We start from the raw sequence: 20,205 nt of genomic DNA, 5'->3' as shown, positions 1-20,205 counted from the left end.
GGCACCTGTTAGCAGGATCAGTTTGAGCGATGAAACTCTCACCAGGAACAAACTATGTTAAGTGTTAGCGTCAGCCGTAATCTCTGCTAAACCTCTTCCTGACTGGATCTTCAGTCCCATATAATCACATTAACAGCCTTCTATATATAAAATGCCATCAGATGGAATGATTACATAAAGAAAGAACACAAACAAAGAGCAGCATTTCACAGAAAGAAACACAGTCCACGTATCTGAGACCACACTGACTATCTGGGACTCGAAACAAACCTGGAAATAAACAGAAATACAGTTACAGTATAAAATAAAGCAGAATATTCTACTATAATTAATTAAGAATGTGACCAAAAAAAACCCTGTCAAATTAGAGTAAGAATAAGCAGAAGTTTTATGCCGTTCAGGGCCTCTACCATTGTGTTTACCGCGTTTACTGTGTTAAGTGTGTTATGTGAAGAGCACATCATGTTTCGCTGACACGTCAGGCCCCGTTTGGTCACATCCAATTACCCACAATCCCCCTCTCACTCGCTTCAGGAAAATCTAATGTGCATGGAAAAGCTTTACACCGGATTATTGCGCTCAAGCCCGTCGGATTCCCTCGTTTCCAGATCCTGTCTTCATGATGCTGTCGCTGCAAACGCCAGACAAACCGCAGCACGAGCTGAAAAAGTCCAAAACCTTTCATAACAATTCTTATTAATGAACAAAATGAATCTGCAGTGCCAGAAAGGACGTTTGTCCGTCTCAAACTTAAGAAGATTTCAAGTCAACTAATAAAACACTCACCTGCTACAGGAGTGAAACTCAAAACTGACCAACGATGAAAAACAGCACGCTTCTCTCAAAAGAAACGAAGGTTTGGTCACAATGACACATCCCATTTCTCTAAATAGGCAGAATCTCAATAGTTTGTCATTTGAGAGTCATCTGACGCTCTCTCTTAACAAACTGAAAATAACAGCATCCTTCAATCACGGTTTGTGCTCCGGTGAAGAAACATTGAAGTGGCTTTCTAAGTACCAGTTCAGCTCTTGAAACGAAGACACAATTCTCAAAACTATACTGTTCATTTCTTTTACTCAGTCTTATGATTTTGTGAAGTTTTTCATCAAGAGCACAAGAGTGCACCACCTTAATCATGTTTTCTTATAGAACTCAGAATAATTCAATAGAATGAAGTCAGTTTAACTGACATTATAATTTACTTCACGAGTACAAACAGACAGAAGGTATCGTGAATCACGACGTGTTTTGAAAATAGGGATGTCAAACATGCTGCTTTGACACAACCTGTTTAGTTAAAAAGTGCTGTATAAATAAACGTGATTGATTGATTGATCACTTTAAACACTGAACACCAGTGTTGGGTGTTATTACAAGTAACGCGAGTTACGTAATATTATTACTTTTTCCAAGTAACTAGTAACACATTACTTTTTAATTGACAAGAAAATACATGAGTTACTTTTTTCAAATAAGTAACGCCAGTTCCTTTCCCCCCCATTTATTGATTAAAATCTCTTCTGTCCCCATGTTGAGAGAAATCGGGAGTAAGATATTAGATCTAGAATAAATGTGAACATGCATTAATTCATCTCACTAAAAAAAAAAAAAAAACAGATTCAGTATTCCTCAAAATGAATAAAAACAGTGAAATTCAACTTAGAATATGACACAAACCTGCAAAAATTAAATATGTTAAATAAAACAAATATCCTTTATGCATTTATCCTGCTATCAGGTGCCTGTTTTCAGCGATCAAAACACAGAACGAATCACACGAAACAAACGTGTGTGTGTGTGTGTGTGTGTGTGTGTGTGTGTGTGTGTGTGTGGTAGAACGGTACAGTGCGTCACTCAGCACATCCTGATTTTGCAGAGTTAAATGAGACAACATATTAATCCAAAACTTTAGTGTTGACCACATCCCTACACCTAAACCTAACCTTACCCATGAGTAATCCCTAAAATCAGAGGAAATGATAGATGAATGACACTGATGTACATGCACCAAACACTGATTGTGAGCCTAAAATTTACAAAAACTATAAAGTGGTTCTTCAAATCTGATTGGTTAATCACAATGTTGTTCCAGGGTCAACAAAGATCAGGAACATGTCGCACTTGGTAAAATCAGGTTCTGCGCGTCACTCGTTCCTCTTTGAGGTCCAGTTAACGGTCAGAGATTCATCTGAGTCCAGGGCAGATTAGCCCAGATTATTAACCCACATGATGAGCCGCATCTTCAGACGACGTGTTTCTTTCTGACACGACACCATGAAAGCCGCTCGCATATGCGTTACATAACACACATCATGCCTGTCGGGATTCAGAAATCTGCAGTATGTAATTGACTGCTTAACACGCAGTGACTGGAGCTCTACTGCATTCAGTCGTCTGTCATGTCGACTAATAAGGGGAATGTTCCCATACCTGTCTGCTGCACAGTTTTAAAATCTACAATCCCTAAACTGCGCTAATGAATGTGGACAGAAAGAGCGCTGTTGTCACACTGTAGCAACACAAATTATAGACACTGGTTCAAATTGTCTTTTTAATCTAACAAGGTAAAAAGGACATTTTATTGTAGTTCAACAAGTACTAAAATAATACATACATTTATACAACAGTTTCCTCTGATTGGCTGAGAGGTTTTTCCTGCAGTGTGTTTTTCTCTCAGTACGGCCACAGGAACCGTTTCACTGTTTGTATCACTCTGCTTGCAGTCTGTAAGTTTATAAATACCACTGTTATTGTGCCACAGAATGTAGTTTTAAGAGGATTTTTAGGTGAGAATGTAGTTATTTAAACTTAAAATACGCGGCTTGTTTAGAAAGTAAAAAGTGCCTATTTGAACATTTGTTCCAACGGGTTTGAAGATGTGAGCTCCAGGGCTTCAGCGGCCGTTCAGCGCTCACGAACACATCGTGAATAATACATTACTGAGATTGAAGTAATGATTGAAATCTGCCCATCAGATTTACCCAAAGCAATTTAGAGACATCTGAGCCAGCGGCAAATTCCAGAAGATCTGGCCAAGGTGAGGCCGTTCTCGGCGGGTTCGTGAGTAGCTGTGTGATTTCACATGGCAGTGATTCAGCTTTAGGCGTGAGTGTCGTAATCAATCAATCAATCAATATCAATCATATTTTCATAAACACTTTTTGAGAACTGGTTACTCTCACAATTAAATGTCTTATTGTCATGCCCACTCAGAAATGTGTTTGAGTCAGTGCAGCTCTGATATATGTGCTAGACAACACTATAAAAACAGTATAACTAGATCATAACCCAGACGTCACAGTGATCGCACCCGGCCTGTGGTGAAGCATTACAGACAAAACAGTAAGACTCTCTGTAAAGCTGCTTTGAAACCATTGTGAAAAGCGCTAATTAAATAAAAGTGACATGACGTGTTAAACATAATCAAAAGTCCGACACAAGATTTGATCTGGTCCAGGAGCAGTAAATGATGACAGACATTCAAGTGATCAATGAAGGGTTTTGCTGAAACTTTAGACTTATTTTCTAGAGTCTGTGAAGTGCTGCATCTCCTCACATGTTCAGAAAACGAGACCATAACCTTCAGATTAAAGTGTCATGACCGTGCGTGCGCACACACACACACACCTGATGAAGTCTAAAGAGCATTAAGTGCATTAGTGTTTCCCTATCGGGAGCCGCACAGCTGCGGGCGGAGCTGCTCTCTGACCTTCAGGGAGACTATAAGAGAGCAGAAGAGACAGACAGCCTCATTCCACAGACAGACGGAGACAGAGACACACGCGCCGCTCACGGACAACAAACACAGGTAAACACACTTACTTCAGAGAATTACAGTAACAGCTGTCACGTCGTCAGTTCAAAAGTGATCAGTAATCTGCTCTATTATATGTAGTTTGTGTTTTTGTTGGAGTTTGTTTCATGTAGGTTAGTTTAGTAGGTTTCTATGCTCTGGTGCTTAAAGCAGGAAAACTGATGTTCTGTATCGTGTGAAATATTCATGATCAGATGAAGGTGTGATTCTCTGAACTTCTGATCAGCATCACATGAAGTTGCAGAAACACCAGCATCTGATCCACAGACAGACGACAGACGCTACTAGATATAATCAGGCAGATAAAGGAAATCTCATAAGTCTGTTATGTTAATGAGATTAACGGTCTTAATGAGGCAACATGAAAAACAGTGTTTGACATGGATTATTGTGAGATGATAATCTGATCGACCTCTGACATGTCAGGAATATCGTATAGTCAACACTTTTGTTTTTTGTGACTGACAGAATGTATGTTATCACACTGGCATGTTTATAAGATAAATCAACAGTGGAGGATAATGGAAAAGTGGGACGCCACATCCAACTATTTTTTTTCATACATCCCAGTACAACATAAGGAAAAGTATAAGTACAAGTCAAGCTGCAACACCAATCAGGACCACACGGAGACGCCAACAGACCAATATACCACCTTAACCTGACTATATAAATATATAGGGATCTCTATTCAGATTTATTAGACAAAGCAAAATACAAATTAAGAAAGCAAATAAAAACATTCTGCCTTTGTTAAATGTGGTGATCTGAAGGCAGCTCAGCATCACCAGTGAACAGCTGATGCCCAAATGTATTTAAACACCACTAACCATCGCAAACTCGCATCATTATAAAAAATGCGATCACGCTGAAATATGCTCATAAAGTTATCAGAGAGCGCACATACACGGTTTGTTTATTTGCACACTAGTAATTCCGGACTGCGCGCGCACCTATAATAATGTTCGATTTCTGTATGTTGCTGTAATTCACTTCACCTCCGTTATAATCGTTTAATCGCAGTTTGAAAAAAAAAATCTTTGAATGAAAGTCTGTGTGAACAGTCTGAGTCAGGGGTCACCAAACTTGATCCTGCAGAATTTACCTCCAACTTTCCTCAACACACCTGCCTGGAAGTTTCCTTCAAAGACGCTGATTAGCTGGTTCAGGTGTGTTTGATTAGGGTTGGAGCTAAACTCTGCAGGGACACCGGTCCTCCAGGAAGGGGTCTGGTGACCCCTGTTCTACGTGATTCTCAGTCAGACTGAAATTGCCTAAAAAGGGGCAGTACTACACAGAATTTGACGTTGATTGTACGATATTTCCAAAAGCAAAACCATCAGTCTGGAACAGTGTAAACTAGTGTAACACTGTATTTGAGCATGAAAGGAGAAAAAATCCTCAGATTTCGCATTTTTGTAGTGGGTCGCCCAATCACCCCATGAAGAAAGCAACCCTGTAATCAATACATGCAGACGACATTAGAGCGGTGAGAGGCTGCAGCGACACGTGTGACAGGGATCAGTGCAAGAAGACGAGCGATAATCGAAGAAGAGAAATGTTCCGGTTCCAGCGGTGTAATCCCATAATCCCAGATTCCTGTGACGCGCTCAGATCGTAAGCGTCGCTTCTGTTCGCTGTTTCAGGGAAGCGCAGACATGAACGCTGCTCCTCCTGCAGGAAGTGCTCTGGCGACGCCCGCCAGCACCACCGGACCAACCACACCCAAGAAAGGGCCGCCCAAATTCAAGCAGAGACAGACACGCACCTTCAAGAGCAAGGCCCCCAAACCCGGGCAGAAAGGGTACAAACACACACAGTGTCACACACACACACACACACACACATGTTGTGTTTCCATGTTTTATGGGGACATTCCATAGTTGTAATGGTTTTCATACTGTACAAACCGTATTTTCTATCACCCTACACCTAAACCTAGTCCTCACAGGAGACTGTGCACACTTTTACTTTCTCAAAAAAACTCATTCTGCATGATTTATAAGCCTGTTTCCTCATGGGGACCTAAAAAATGTCCCCACAAGGTCAAAATTTACTGGTATTACTATCCTTGTGGGGACATTTGATCCCCATAATGTTATAAATACCATGTACACACACACACAAACGCTGCAGTCACTGAGCGAGTATCCCTCTCGTCTGCAGGTTCGGCGATGACATTCCTGGTATGGAGGGTCTCGGCACAGGTGAGTCCCAGTGACAAACACGTTCTCACACACACACACACACACACATACTCTGTGTTCAGTGTTTGTTAATGTCTGTGTCTCATCCCATGACAGACATCACTGTCGTGTGCCCATGGGAGGCGTTCGGAGACATGGAGCTCAGCGATCTGGCCAAATACGGCATTATCTAAACCCCGCCCCCTTGACGTCACCACCTTCAGCCCCGCCCATCTTGTCCCATGGCCCCACCCCTTTTGCTCGATGTTGTCGTGTGGTTATGATGTGTGATGGTAAAGGACTGATTCAACACATGGACACTGTCATTATTGATATGATTGTTATTGTTATTATTATTATTATTATATAATATTTTATATTTTGTATATGTTGCGATAAGACGACAACTTATCCCCTCCCACACCCCAGCTGTCAATCAACATTCTGAAACCTAGTCATCAGGGTTAAGACACGCCCCTATCTGCGACTCCACCCTTAACACTGACAAATTACAGAAGGTGTGTTTCCTGTAGCAGCGATGACTGATGAAATCACTTCCTCTGTCTATGATACGATAGCCTGTCCCATAAACACATTTATATTATTAAATGTGTCGTGTGTGACTACGAGAGTAGAAATCCGATTAAAGTTTCTATTTTCAGTAACTCTGTTGACTTTATTGCAAATAGAATAAAAGCAAATATCACAACAGGGGGATGATTATCATTAAACTCTATTATTAAAAACACATTATCATACTGATTCATGTCAAGAATGACAGATGTGTGTGTGTGTGATGAGAGAGGCTGTTCACAGACACACACATAAATTCAGGAAGAGTAGAAACAAATCTGATCACCTCATCTCTGCTCCTCCCATCCACCTACATCTGAGAGAGACGACACACACACACACACACACACACACACACACAGTCAGAAAGACAATCAGACAGACGGTGTGTGAGGGTCTGTGATGGACGGAGCCACAGGCTGCAGGTATGACACTTTTATCTCTGAATACTCTTACAGATAATGAATGAATGAAAAAAAGGTGACTGCAAATCACGTCTGCGGCGTGTGTGTTGTGATTGAGGTTTCAAACTCTTTTTTTACAGCGTTGCTCAAGAAAAATGAGTTTCCTCGTGTCATGTAAAGATCTGATTCATCAGCTGGTTGTTTTATTCATTTCTACATTATGTGTAATCTTCATTTCTAAAGATTTCTAGACTAACCCTAACCCAGATGACAAACTTAAAGGAAAAATGATGTGAAACGTGAAGATGATCTCTAGCAGGAAAGATATTTGTTTAAGCAGAGGATAAAATCACTGATAACAGCGTCACAGCTGAGCTTTTGTCCTGGAGAGGAAGAACAACACATCCGTCTTCATCGCCGGCCGGACATTTACACATTTACAGTCCTGCCTGAGCACAAAAACTACATAAACACAAATGTAATACTTGAGGTTAAAGATCATAATAAATACAAATTACATAAAAATTAGGAAAAATAAAAGTATAATTTTATAAATGAAAGTGCTACAATACTGTAGGGTGAGAATTCATTTGAATAAGTGTATTTAATGGTTTTTACACATCATACATACATAGCAACACTGCTGCTGAAACCTTTTAAGACATTATTACACTTATTAATTCAGTAAGCATTAAACTGAATAAAAATAACTGAAGATTACTACTTCAAAGAAATGCAAAGAAATAGATTGTGCAGCACGGTTTTCACACTTCAATAAGCAGCATGATTCTCAATGAATAATAATAACAACAGGGGTTTCTTCAGAATGATTTCTAAAAAATCTTTATATGCAGAATCTCCCTCTATAGACCTACAGAACTGCATTGCTGGCTTTTGTTGCTGTCAGCTAAAACGAAGTCCTTTCAAACCGTTATTAATCTAAACTCATTTGATCTGCAGTGTTGGGGAAAGTTACTTTTAAAAGTAATGCATTACAATATTGAGTTACTCCCTAAAAAGTAACTAATTACGTTACTTAGTTACTTTTTATGGAAAGTAATGTGTTACTTTGATTTTGCGTTACTTTTTAAATCTGAGCAGGGCTTGATTGTTTGTTTTTAATATAAAAAGTTCTATTTTTGGCAAATGTAAAAGCCTTTTCAAACCAAAGGCCTCAGGCTTTGACAAAAACTTCACTTCAAAAAAATTCACGTCTGTAGAGTAGACCGCAGAAGAAAAAAATGTCAACTCTTCAGCAATAAAAAAGGATAACAAGTGTTAGAGTAGTTTTTGCTTATTAGTATGGTTGAATTGGATCATTGAAGGTCGGCAGCAAAGACATCGGTTAATAAAATGGAATTAAATGCATAAAGGATATTTGTGTTATTTAACTTATTTAATTATTGCAGGTTTGTGTCATATTCTGAGTTGAATTTCACTGTTTTTATTAATTTTGAGGAGTACTGAATCAGTTTTTTGATTAATTAAATGTTCACATTTATTCTAGATCTAACATCTTACTCCTGATTTCTCTCAACATGGGGACAGAAGAACTTTTAATCAATAAACGGGGGAAAAGGAACTGGCGTTACTTATTTGGAAAAAGTAACTCAGATATTTTCTTGTCAACTAAAAAGTAATGCGTTACTTTACTAGTTACTTGGAAAAAGTAATAATATTACGTAACTTGCGTTACTTGTAATGTGTTACACCCAACACTGTTTGATCTGAATCATGACACAATTGTCTTTTAGAGATGCTTTACAGCAGAATGTGGATTTTCTGCTTAGTTAAGTTATAATTCGGTTGGCTTGAGAAAGAAACTGTAAACGTATAGTTATTATTCTTCTGAGACTAAATGTATCTCCTCCTGTTTTTTTTTTTACATTTGCACCAACAAACTGAGTTGCCATATCTTTTCTAACGATCAGACTTACAGTTTTCATAAAAATGAAGATTAAAAAAAAAATCCTATAGACTTACATTGACGGAATGTCCTATTACTAATCTATCACTAGCCAACAATATTTTGGTGACTTTCTCTGGCTCTGTGGTGAAAACACAGTTCTGTCATGACAACTCTTGGAGGGATTGGCATGGTAACGTACATGACAATGTTAATGTGTTTTGCTACGCTGCTGCAGTGGCAGAGCAAGTCCCGAGACTTGCTACTGCCAATACGTTCAAAAGATGCTGTTGTGAGCATGTAAGAAATACTGCTACTGCACATATAACATACATGAAATAACCCCCCTTAAAGCAGGACACAGAATGGACAATACAGGTGAAACCCTCTTCCCCAGTAATACTCGTACAGTGCTCCGAGTGGGTCTCGAACCCGGGTCTCCGGCATGGGAGGCGGGCGCTCTAACAAGGAGCCTAAAGACTGCATCCTCTAGTCGCTAATGTGCCTCTTGAGATTAAGTGAGGTTTTACCTGCACAGCACCTACCGCTGGCTTCAAGAACAAAACATCCCCCAACAAGCAGATCTATCGCCGAGACATTTGCACTGCTGGTGCTCCGAAGAGCCATATGAACCTCATGTATTACTATCTATGTGTGCCTGGGCTACCATGCTGACTGGCTTAAGTCAAGTCATATCAAGTCACGTCACATTTATTTTACAGTGCTTATAACAATATAGACTGTGTCAAAGCAGCTTTACAGTATTAAATAGGAAAATAAAGTGTCAATAATGCAAAAGGACGAAAAAAAGGTCAGTTCATCATTGATTCAGAGATGTCATCATCCAGCGATCATGTTGATGATATCGCTGGAAATTAAGTGTCCGAAACTAAGCAAGCCAGAGGTGACAGCGGCAAAGAATCAAAACTCCATCGGTGACAGAAATGGAGAAAAAAAAAAACCTTGGGACAAACCAGGCTCAGTCGGGGGGCAGTTCTTCTCTGACCAGATGAACCAGCGGTTTGTTCCATGTTGCAGAAAAGTCAGATTGTGCAGAGGACTCGTCAGGTTCCCGTGGTCTTGTGCCGATGGGCTGGATACTGACTGCTTAAATCTAATTAGACGTGTAGAAGTGTAATGTTAATTAGCAAATGCATATTATGTTGCAATCCAATAGATAAGACCCCAGCATCCACCGGAGCAAATATCATTATTTTAAGCCATTTGATAACTGTTGTTAGTTACTTAATGATGAGACGGACAAAGTTAGCCGATGCATGCCATTTTACTCTCTCGTGCAGATAAAGGAACAACCATAGACAGTGATCTTAAGCGATACATCTTATTTCTCTTTTCCCGCAACACCGTCGTTGATATGACTGCACGTGCTCCCAACACTGCTGAACAAACCACACACTCATCACAGCTAATGAAAACATCAACCTTAGAAATAACGAAACTGAACACTGAGATTCTGCTGCTGGATATGGTGATATCCTGGTTGAAATGCATACACAAGAATGCTTATTTCATTTAACCTGTTTTCATGTCCATTACTATCGGAGTGTCCTCAGCACAGTTACTTGCACAGTTACTTGCTCAGGGTGCCAATAATTTTGTCCAGTCCATTTTTGAGTTCTCTGTGAATTTTTTTTTTTTTTTTTTTTTTTTTTTTGATTAATTTATTTTTTTGAGTTGTTGCAGTGCAAACAAAAACAATAAGCACTTAACTACCAAACTATTTGCAACTGGAACAATTTTCTGAGAGAAGTGTTGCATTTTCTGACAGAATTGCAAGGGTGCTGATATTTTTGACCATGACTGTACATGTTGATTTAAAGGGGTCATCGGATGCATGTAAAAACAGCATGTAAAAGTTCACTTTTACATTCTGTTTGAACGTTAATGTGTGTTGACAGTGTATGTGCACATCTACCTTATAATGATAAAAATCCATGCAGTGTTTTTTAATTCATCTGTAAAAATAATATCCCCTTTTACAAATCGAGCCGTTCTCAGATGCCTGTCGGTGTTCCGTCACATGACAGAGGACACTCCCACAATAGTTGATTGACATGAGTGTTTTACCTCAGATCAGCTGTAACAGTCCAGTAACTTTCCTTGTTTTGATGCCGGAGCAGGGATGTAAGTTAGACAAGAATATCTCCGATTGAGTGATTGAGGTGTTATGTTGCTGGATGTAATAATGAACATAGTGGTCGTCATTTACTCCCGACATCTGAGCCGCTGAAGATGCAGTAGATTACGTTTTTTTGTGAAGGGAATGCGCCTCCTGATCTACATATATCCGTCTGTGTTCACACAAATCATTCATGATCCAGCTTCACTTACAGCAGAAGTGAGTATAAGGGTTTTTTTTATGAATCTTTGCGATCGCCCTTCCTAATAATGTGCTAGTTAGCAAGTTTAGCGGCTAAACACGGCTAAATGTGGCTCAAGTAAACAGGCTCGTCACTCCACAGAGAGAAGAGAGGGGCGGGGCGAGCAGAGCTCATTTGCATTTAAAGCAGCCTCGACCAGAATGAGATGATTTTTGCAGAGCTGATTTTGACAAGGAAAAAAGGGTGTTGTTTTACACAACCATTGAGAATTTTTAACCAAAGTATATTATAGACTCATTAAGACCCTGAAGAATCATATCAACTTGTGGAAAATGGGCATTCGATGACCCCTTTAATACTGTTTCTGAAGCATGCTGCAAACAGCACAGCAAGCACTAGTCATATATTTGATTGTTGTGCCAAGAGCTCATTGGCTCCCAATACAGGAGAGAACCAATCAGCTGTGCCATGCGATGATGTCATTAGGTCAAATTGAGTTAGACCTAACGAACAGCACCATCTAGAGTTTCACGCCAAAACTCTGTATACATTTGAATCGAAAGCGTTTGAGCAAGCGTAACTGAAATATCTCTGTCTTTCCTGTAGATCACTGTGAGCATTCAAGAGAAAAGAGAAAATCGCTTTAGCATCATCGTCCTGTGGTCCTCCATCATCCCATCTGTGGTCGTCGTTCAGATCCATCATCCGATTCTCCGTCTCCATGGAGCTTCCGGTCCAGCTTCAGAGCTCGAACGGCTCCCGTCCCGCGGGCTGCGGCTTGGCACTGGCTCAAGAGTACTGGCCCCTGTGCGACACGTGGGGGATCGTGGTCCAGGCCGCAGCCGGCGCGGGGTTCGTCAGCTGCGTGGTGCTGATGCTGGTTCTGCTGCTGCGGTTGGCGTGCGAGTCCCGCCGACGGTCGAGCGCGGTGGCGGCGCTGCTGGTCTTCTTGTTGGCCACGGCCGGCATTTTTGCCCTTCCCTACTCCTTCATCATTGCTCTGTCTCCGCAGACGTGTCCGGTGCGGGTGTTTGCGTTCGGCGTATTGTTCAGCGTGGCGTTCGGAGCTCTGCTTGCGCGCGGCCTGGCTCTGCTGGGCGTGGCGCTGGCGCGCGGCTGGAGGGAGGTGGGTGTGACCGCGGCACTCGCGCTGGTGCAGGTGATCGTAGCGACGGAGTGGCTGCTGGTGGTGCTGGTGCAGGACAAGAGGATGTGCCAGTTTTCACAGTCGGAGTTTGCCATGCTACAGATTTACGTGATGGTCCTGTTAGTCGCCGCGCTGATGACAGCGCTGCGCTTCCTCCGCCACGCGTGCGTCACCTACAGCTACAGCTACACCGGACGCACGCATCGGCAGAACAAACTGCGGGCGGCGCTGCTGGTCCTGACGCTGCTGCTGAGCGCCTGCGTGTGGCTCGTCTGGATCACGCTCCTCACGTACGGGAATCGTGCCATGGGCCGCAGCCCGCTTTGGGACGAGCCCTTGATCTGCGTGGCGCTGACCGCTAACGGCTGGGTGCTGCTGCTGGGACACGGCTTCACTCAGGTCCGCTTCATGTGCAAGCGCAGCGCTCGTACGAAAGATCCGCCGCTGGACTTCACGGGCTGGACGAGCCCCAGAACGCAGCCGGCGGCTCCGCCGGCCCTGAAGACTGGCACCGACAACGTCGGCTTCCAGGAGGATGTGGACGGGAGGAGAGGTAATGGAGTGTTCTGACAAATCTTTTTGTTAAACAGCATGCATGAGATGTTCTGGCTTGTTTTCACTGATCGTCTCTTTAATATGAGTGTATTCAGCGTACTCCATACACCTGTTTTCAGTTGTTCAGCTGTTGTTCAGTTATTTCTAACATGTTTAAACCTGAAACAAGTAAAGGAATCTGCCAGTGCAGTGAGATAAAATACACTTGTGATGTTAAAACAGCTTATTTTGAGGCCAGTCTGCCAAAAGGACAGGTTATGGACTGTCCCACTCTATGATGTAATAGTGTGACCAAACACCACCTCTGCAGAAGAAGACCAAGGCCTGCTTTGATATCACTTCCTGTTTAGCCCCGCCCACCGATTCACGCATGTACTGTAAATAACGAGAGAGGCGAACGCAGGTCTGCGCAGGAAGCAAATGTTAAAGGTGGCTCTTCCTTCTGATCCCAGTGTTAGGAAAGAGTGATGAACTTCATTTTTAATGAAGATCCAGATCGGGTCAGTAAGAACACTGTCCTTTGTTCTTCATTTTACAGCGGATTCGTTTACAAACAAGGCACAATTCGACGCAGAATTTTCAGACCGATTCAAACTAAAAGACGACATTATGCTGGCTATATTGATTCCAACAGTAATGTCGCAACACACAAGTGTTTTTATGATGTACTCGCTATTGCTTTGTTGTTACAAATCATTTGATATGTACGGAGTATTTATGCGTCCACCTATGAAGGATGTAGGCTGTCAAAAAAAACACAACTATTAGCCAATCATAGCAATGATCGTGTACTTACTAGTCTACAATCCGCTACGTCTATTTAAACAAAGCGTTCTGATGAGGGGGCCCAAAGAGGACAGAAAATAGCCTTTCATTTCTAAATATGATGTTTTTGGATGTAAAAATCTTGATAACATTATGAGTGTACAAAATAATAAAAAGGCAGTTTATGACCCCTTTAAAGACACTTTCTCTGAAAACAGCTGAGAGAATATGCGCAGCAAATACCTGATCTCATAGTCTCTGTCCTGAATGACCCAATCCCAGAATGCACTGAGCAAGATCAGTAAATAAAATTGCTGCCTATGAATGGCACAGGTTAAACGTCACATGTTTGTGTTGCAGGTAAAGACGTGGCGTCGCCTGGAATCTTCATGAGAGTGAGTTCTCATCCAAACACCATCCTGCAGCACTCTGATGTGTCACTGCCATGTGATTGATCTGCTGTGTGTTTCATGTTTCAGGAAATCAGTGCAGAGAAAGACTACAGCATCCCTCGTCCCACGACCACCAACATCAACGAGCCGTATGACGAATACTACGGACACAGAGTTTGACACACACACACACACACACACACACACACACACACACACATGTTGTGTTTCCATGTTTTATGGGTTTATTCCATAGTTGTAATGGTTTTTATACTGTACAAACCGTATTTTCTATCACCCTACACCTAAACCTAGTCCTCACAGGAGACTGTGCACACTTATACTTTCTCAAAAAAACTCATTCTGCATGATTTATAAGCCTGTTTCCTCATGGGGACCTCACAAATGTCCCCACAAGGTCAAAATTTACTGGTATTACTATCCTTGTGGGGACATTTGGTCCCATAACGTGATGAATACCAGGTGCACACACACACACACACACACACACACACACACACACACTCACTCACGCACACACACACACTGTCTGCTGATAACACTGAAGACATTAACAAAGCTTTTGCATTTATTTAATAACTCTTTAATAACTCTGTTTATTTAATAACTCTATTTAATAACTTCTGTGTTGACCAGTTTTTTTTGCTGTCTAGTTTTACGCTCTAGTAACTGCTAAACGCTTGTTGATGTGATGTGGCATTTTCACTGTCCCACAAAATAAAAATGAATATATGATTGGCGCTATTTAAAATGCAGTGAATCGTTAAACATTTCTTTGTCTTACATGAACATGTTGTTATAAAAGCAGCAGTTTTATGAGTTTTTTAGTTTTTTTTTTATTATTATTTTATTAATTTTTGACCAAAATCTCATAATTGGCCTATTGGTGTGACTGTCTCAAGCATGGTTCAATACATTATAACTTTTATAAATTAAAAAGAAAATCATAAAAATGTTCATAAAGACCTCTGGCATAATTGTAAGTGTCTATTTTAGTATATGGCATAGTAAATCTGTTTGTTTTTTTATCCATATATTTCTGAAAGTGTATAAAGTTCTTGTCTCTGAAATCCATGTCCTTTGGTGTGACACCCCTAAATTATGTTTTATAATTAAAAAGTGTATATTAAAGTACATGATAATGGAAAAGTATGCAAATGTGTCTTGCTAACCACCAATTTTCTTGGAATTGCAAGGCCATTAATTGGCACAAACGGCTGAAACATCATTTGGTGTGACGGATAATGTCCACCGATGTACCGTCACAACACATCAGGGGACAAGGTCTCTTTAAAAAGCATTTTAAATAATTAAATAAGATTTGTATAACTTCTTTTTATTCTTCTTTGATCATTTTTGGTGTTCTTAAATGCATCAATTTAATTAATCAAATGATTTTCTGATGTTTTTGCAGAAAACTACTGTTATAAAGTGTCATAAAAATAAGTATAAGATGTGATCCATTTTATACCAGAAGGGATGAGATCCTAAGAGAATGATGCTGAAAGTAATGAAATCAAAATGATGCCTTAACACTAGAGCTACTGGAATTCTGTCACTGCTAGAATGGCCATAGTGGTCATTGTGACCGTTTATTCTAGACGGAACTGATTGCCATGTCATATTTACACTAGAAGCTTCTGTGGATGTTTTAAAATAAAGCTTTGAATGTCTGTCGTCATATTTTATGACCCTAAAAAATGCAATCCTTTTTGTAATATATTTTGTAATATAATATTGTAAGAGCTACGAGACCGCTCCCGATTGAATAACAGCAGATGTCGAATCGAAGGCATTTTTTTACGAACGGGAATTTTACTGCTGGAGAAAGACGCAAAAGTTGAAATTATACGCCGTCTGTAATGACAATTTCACCGCTTTGACCATTCAAGGTAGAAATACTAAGAACTCTTTTGTATTTTGTAATTTTAATAAATAACAATGTTAGTATGAAATATACACAAGAAAAGTCAAGGAATTATAGTTATGCGGGTTTCATTTCTACAAAGTTATTACATTGCATTACTATTACATTGCAAAATGTCAAAACGGTCCAAATGACTGCCTTGGTAGTTCTAGCGTTAAAAACAGTAGCAACATAGTTTTTCAAAAATGAATTCACATCTTAATGAATATAGTTTGAATTTCAGTCATATTTAGCTGCAGCGGGGAGGCTATAGAAGAGACTCGGTAACATACTGATTGACTAAGAGATTTTGTTGATGAACATTATTTTGTTTTGAACAGATGACAGCAAAGTCTTGATGTCACATTAAATAAAAAACACCACATAAAAATAGGTGTCTAACACTGAAAATAAATCTCTTTCATGCTATTTATATATTATTTTTGTATATTGTTTTTTTTTTTTTCTTAATTTTTGCTATGTCACACCATAGGACAAATGTGACCCTTTTTTATTTTCTCAAAGATCAGACTTCACATTACATAAATCTATGCATTTCTTTTTTTTTAAAAAAATGGCCTTTTACAAAAAAAAACAAAACAAAACAAAACAAAAAAAACAACAACATTTTTTACTGACTGTATGTCAACTACTCCATTGCAAAACATACTTATTTATTATTTGTATTTCCTAAATCGTGGCAAACCACCTGGTGGCGCTGAAAAACCAGCATCATGATTCACTGAAGTCTCAGGATATGACTTGTGCTTTGATGTGAAGAATCCACTGGAAACAATTCAGAAGTCAGAAAATACAACAACAAAAACAGAAAACTGATCATGAACCGGTGATTTTTGGTGAACCAGTGAAACGCACCGGTGTCTGACCCGAGCGCATCAGTTGTCACGTCGTGCTACAACAGCTGAAGTCTGTCAACATGGGACGCAAGAAAGCAAACGTTGCAAACCATTTTAACTTTGTGTCAGTACATCATAAATAGAACGAGGTGTCGTGTCGCGTTGCGTCGCATAGACGTCACTGATTATTATGGGTTCTTCTGTTGTTGTTGTTTTAGAACCCAGAACTATAACAAACACATTCGTGAATTAGGCAGATCTCTGTTAATTACATCTACAACCTCTACACTTCTGGATACACCATAATTCATGTGCTCTGAAACTCACAAACATCAGTTTCAACACTGCTGAACCCAACCATATCAGAGTAAACCACATTATGAAAGCTACCATCGGCAAGCCCGGATTAACCATACGGGCAACTGGGCAATTGCCCAGGGGCCCACGACATCTAAAGGGCCCAGGACAGCAAGGGCACGAGCAAAATACTGTATCTGTAATCTCCCGCTTTATATTTAACAAACTGTCCACCCGGGCTTTTGCGCTGCACAGAGATATGCTGCGCTGCCTATGACTTTGAACGTGAGTTGAGAGCGGTTGAGAGTCAGTCTCATGCGGACTGACCAATGAAGAGAGGGCCTCAAGTTAAGACCCTCTCCTCATTGGTCAGTCCGCGTGAGGTGGGTCAAAGCTTACGCCGAGCCCGAGCGCGTTACGTGACGTCAGGCGTTGCTACAACAGAAAAAAATGGAGAAGCTAAGTGGGAGCGCGAAGCGAAAATTAAAAAAGGAAAAGGACATCAGAAACGCTGAAAAATTAAAGTATATACCTATATACTCAAATTCAAACATGCACTTCCTCATTATTTAGGACTAGGTGTTTTGCCAGATTATATAGCATTTATTTTATCTTGTCTTCTTCAGAGAAATTGTTTTGTGTATTTAGTATTGTGTAGTGTATTTATGTAGCACTAAAATGTTTAACTGGTTAATTGTGCTATAACATGTTGTTGTTCTATTTTAAAACAAGTTAAATGAGCTTAGGATCAAAATGTTTATGATCAAATAGTGATAATGCATTTTATTTTTTTATTTTTTCCTTGAGGTGCCAGCTTTATGAAAATGCTGTAAATTGTTGTGGAGGGATAACTGGCAGATTTCAAATTGTTTGTGTTGGACTAATAACTTGATTGCCTTGTCTTCTGTGATAGCTCTATCAATTCCATACATTTCTATTGGGAATAAGTGTTGTTAAATAAACGATGGTTTGAAAGTGGTTGCTTATCTATTCATTTTTTTGTGAAAATGGAGGATACTTCCCTCCCTCTCAATGTAGTGGGTCAATTTTACCAGATCATACACAGATGCTGATGTGTTTTGTTTTCATAGCATCATATGTGAGTGAATGTCTTTGATAGGGGACATAGTAGTGCATTTGTAGTTCTATGAGCATTTAAATATTTGTAAATCAAAATATGATGACAGTTAGGATTTGAAGTATTGAGTATATTTACTGTATATTACAGTAATATATTCTATATATGACCATATTATGGTGATCCTGGGGTCGTGATGATGGGGCCCTTGAATATTGTTGCCCAGGGTACAACAAAGTGTTAATCTGGCCCTGACCATCGGGAAAACAAAAGTAAAACCAACGTAAACTGGAATGAGCCAGACAGACACATCAGATTCTTTTTTACATGAATTGTACATGTCCGCTTCAAATGTTTTCCCTTTATAAGAATGCACGGTGTAATAAGGCAGATAACCTACATAATGGTACAGTGTGATCCAGTTAAAAACATGACCCTGCAGATTACAGTTTAATTTTCGAGGAAACGTTTGTACATTTACTGGCGAAAGCTCCTTAATACTTCCGGGCGCTCCTCGTTTTTTTGTTCTTGTTTTCGGAGAAAATCGGTCAGTAATGGTTTCGTTTCTGCAGTACAGAAACTCTTTGGCTCCGCCGATGTCACTCCAGGTGTCCACCAATGAGAGCGCGCGCAGGGCAGCACAAACGGTCGCGTGCGCGTGAGGGAGAGCGCGTTTGACTGCAGACACGGACCGGGAAACACCGTCACTCCACTCACCTCATTATTACTAGACAAGGTAAGTTTATTTATACCTTTCATTGACGTTGTTAGACTTTTCGGATTCTATGCTTTACACATTAGTGATTTAAATGTCACAATTCTGTATTGTTAAAGGCGGTATATAAATAAAGGTGACTTGACTTGACTTGATTTAAACATAAAAGTGTCGTCGTCATGATTTTTCTTTCAAAAGGTGTGATTGTTTGTATTATTATCATTTGGATCATCTGTTAAGAGCTGCTGAATGTGATATGTAATGTTTGGTTGCAGTGATATAAATCGGCTCGCGATGGACGGGTGCGCGCAGATGTGTAAATGTTTCCTGATCCTGTTTAACATTCTGTTCGCTGTGAGTATGTCTGACTTTTAATTGATATTTACACTTCTATCAGTTCATCGCCGTCTCCTTAGATAAAAGCGTGCTATAAATGTCTTAAGCACACTGAATTATGGAAATCAAACACTAGTTTCACTTTAAGCCTATTTTCAAAAATGCAAAGCAGTTTTTTTTTTTTCGGTGTGGGTGATTGCTGTTGTGTTGAGATGTTTGCTGAGAGCTGTGACGTGTCTTTCAGCTGGTGGGATTCGGTCTGGCTGCTCTGGGAATGTGGCTGCGGTTCGGCGCCGAAACCAGAGGATTCTTCGACATCGACCTGAACACCATGCAGTTCAATATCGGTCGGTTCCGCTGATGATTCTCATTAACACAAGTTGAAATACGTGATATGGAAGCGTGACTCGACGTGTGTGTGTGTCTGTCCGTCAGGTGTGATGGTGCTGGTGGTCACGGGTGTTCTGATGATGCTGGTGGCCATTATCGGAGACTGCGGCGCATGTAACCACAGTAAAGGCGCTCTCAGTGTGGTGAGGAAGATGATCAAACACCTCACGCTAACTCACAGAGCAGAAACAGAGCAAGATTATCTGTAAAGAATTACATTTGTCGACACTGAAACAAAGCTGTGAGACGCCTTTAGGATTCAGAGTACAGAAGGACAAAACATATTTTTCCCAAACCTGTGAAACACAAACCTCAACTAATGTCACTGGTCAATTCAACACTCAAGAAAAGTTGGAAAAGTCATGGCTCTTCTCTTCTTGCCCTTTTCCTTCTGCATATCTAAGGAAATATTTCTATTCCAGGATTAGAAGAGAGAATTATTTCTGAAGTAGATAAACTAGGTTTATGTAAAGAATAAACATTTTTTGTTTTTCTGACATTCAGTTTTCTGGCCTGCT

At 40.2% G+C, this 20,205-nt stretch overlaps 3 protein-coding genes across 3 annotated transcripts in view; all 3 read left to right on the top strand.

Moving 5' to 3' along the window:
- The first annotated feature begins 3,680 nt into the window (after positions 1-3,680).
- On the top strand, positions 3,681-6,714 carry pde6hb (phosphodiesterase 6H, cGMP-specific, cone, gamma, paralog b). Its single transcript, XM_051099286.1, has 4 exons — positions 3,681-3,811; positions 5,464-5,621; positions 5,984-6,024; positions 6,121-6,714. Exons 2-4 carry the CDS (start codon positions 5,476-5,478, stop codon positions 6,195-6,197), a joined length of 264 nt encoding a protein of 87 aa, XP_050955243.1. The 5' UTR covers positions 3,681-3,811; positions 5,464-5,475; the 3' UTR covers positions 6,198-6,714.
- A 5,235-nt stretch (positions 6,715-11,949) lies between these two features.
- Positions 11,950-14,267, top strand: LOC127162799 (G-protein coupled receptor family C group 5 member B). The gene is made up of 3 exons (XM_051105640.1): positions 11,950-12,928; positions 14,056-14,090; positions 14,175-14,267. The coding sequence occupies exons 1-3, from the start codon at positions 11,950-11,952 to the stop codon at positions 14,265-14,267; spliced, it is 1,107 nt and encodes a 368-aa protein (XP_050961597.1).
- Positions 14,268-18,825: 4,558 nt separating this feature from the next.
- Positions 18,826-20,205, top strand: part of zgc:65811 (uncharacterized protein LOC393524 homolog) — a 5,842-nt gene continuing 4,462 nt past the window's right edge. Inside the window, 5 exon segments of the mRNA XM_051106757.1 lie at positions 18,826-18,982; positions 19,237-19,315; positions 19,542-19,644; positions 19,733-19,830; positions 20,192-20,205. The exon segment at positions 20,192-20,205 is cut by the window's right edge and continues 25 nt beyond it. Coding sequence (XP_050962714.1) covers positions 19,256-19,315; positions 19,542-19,644; positions 19,733-19,830; positions 20,192-20,205 — 275 coding nt within the window. The 5' untranslated portion in view covers positions 18,826-18,982; positions 19,237-19,255.

Source organism: Labeo rohita, chromosome 3, assembly GCF_022985175.1.
Source record: "Labeo rohita strain BAU-BD-2019 chromosome 3, IGBB_LRoh.1.0, whole genome shotgun sequence".
Taxonomy (NCBI): domain Eukaryota; kingdom Metazoa; phylum Chordata; class Actinopteri; order Cypriniformes; family Cyprinidae; genus Labeo; species Labeo rohita.
The sequence above is the reverse complement of the archived record's forward strand: the minus strand, read 5'-3'. Positions and strand labels throughout refer to the sequence as shown.

Coding starts and splice junctions, on each gene's coding strand:
- pde6hb (XM_051099286.1), top strand. CDS start 5,476: ATGAACGCTGCTCCTCCTGCAGGAAGTGCTCTGGCGACGCCCGCCAGC. Junction 5,622..5,983: donor CCCAAACCCGGGCAGAAAGG/GTACAAACACAC, acceptor TCTCGTCTGCAG/GTTCGGCGATGACATTCCTG. Junction 6,025..6,120: donor TATGGAGGGTCTCGGCACAG/GTGAGTCCCAGT, acceptor ATCCCATGACAG/ACATCACTGTCGTGTGCCCA.
- LOC127162799 (XM_051105640.1), top strand. CDS start 11,950: ATGGAGCTTCCGGTCCAGCTTCAGAGCTCGAACGGCTCCCGTCCCGCG. Junction 12,929..14,055: donor GGATGTGGACGGGAGGAGAG/GTAATGGAGTGT, acceptor TTTGTGTTGCAG/GTAAAGACGTGGCGTCGCCT. Junction 14,091..14,174: donor CGCCTGGAATCTTCATGAGA/GTGAGTTCTCAT, acceptor TTCATGTTTCAG/GAAATCAGTGCAGAGAAAGA.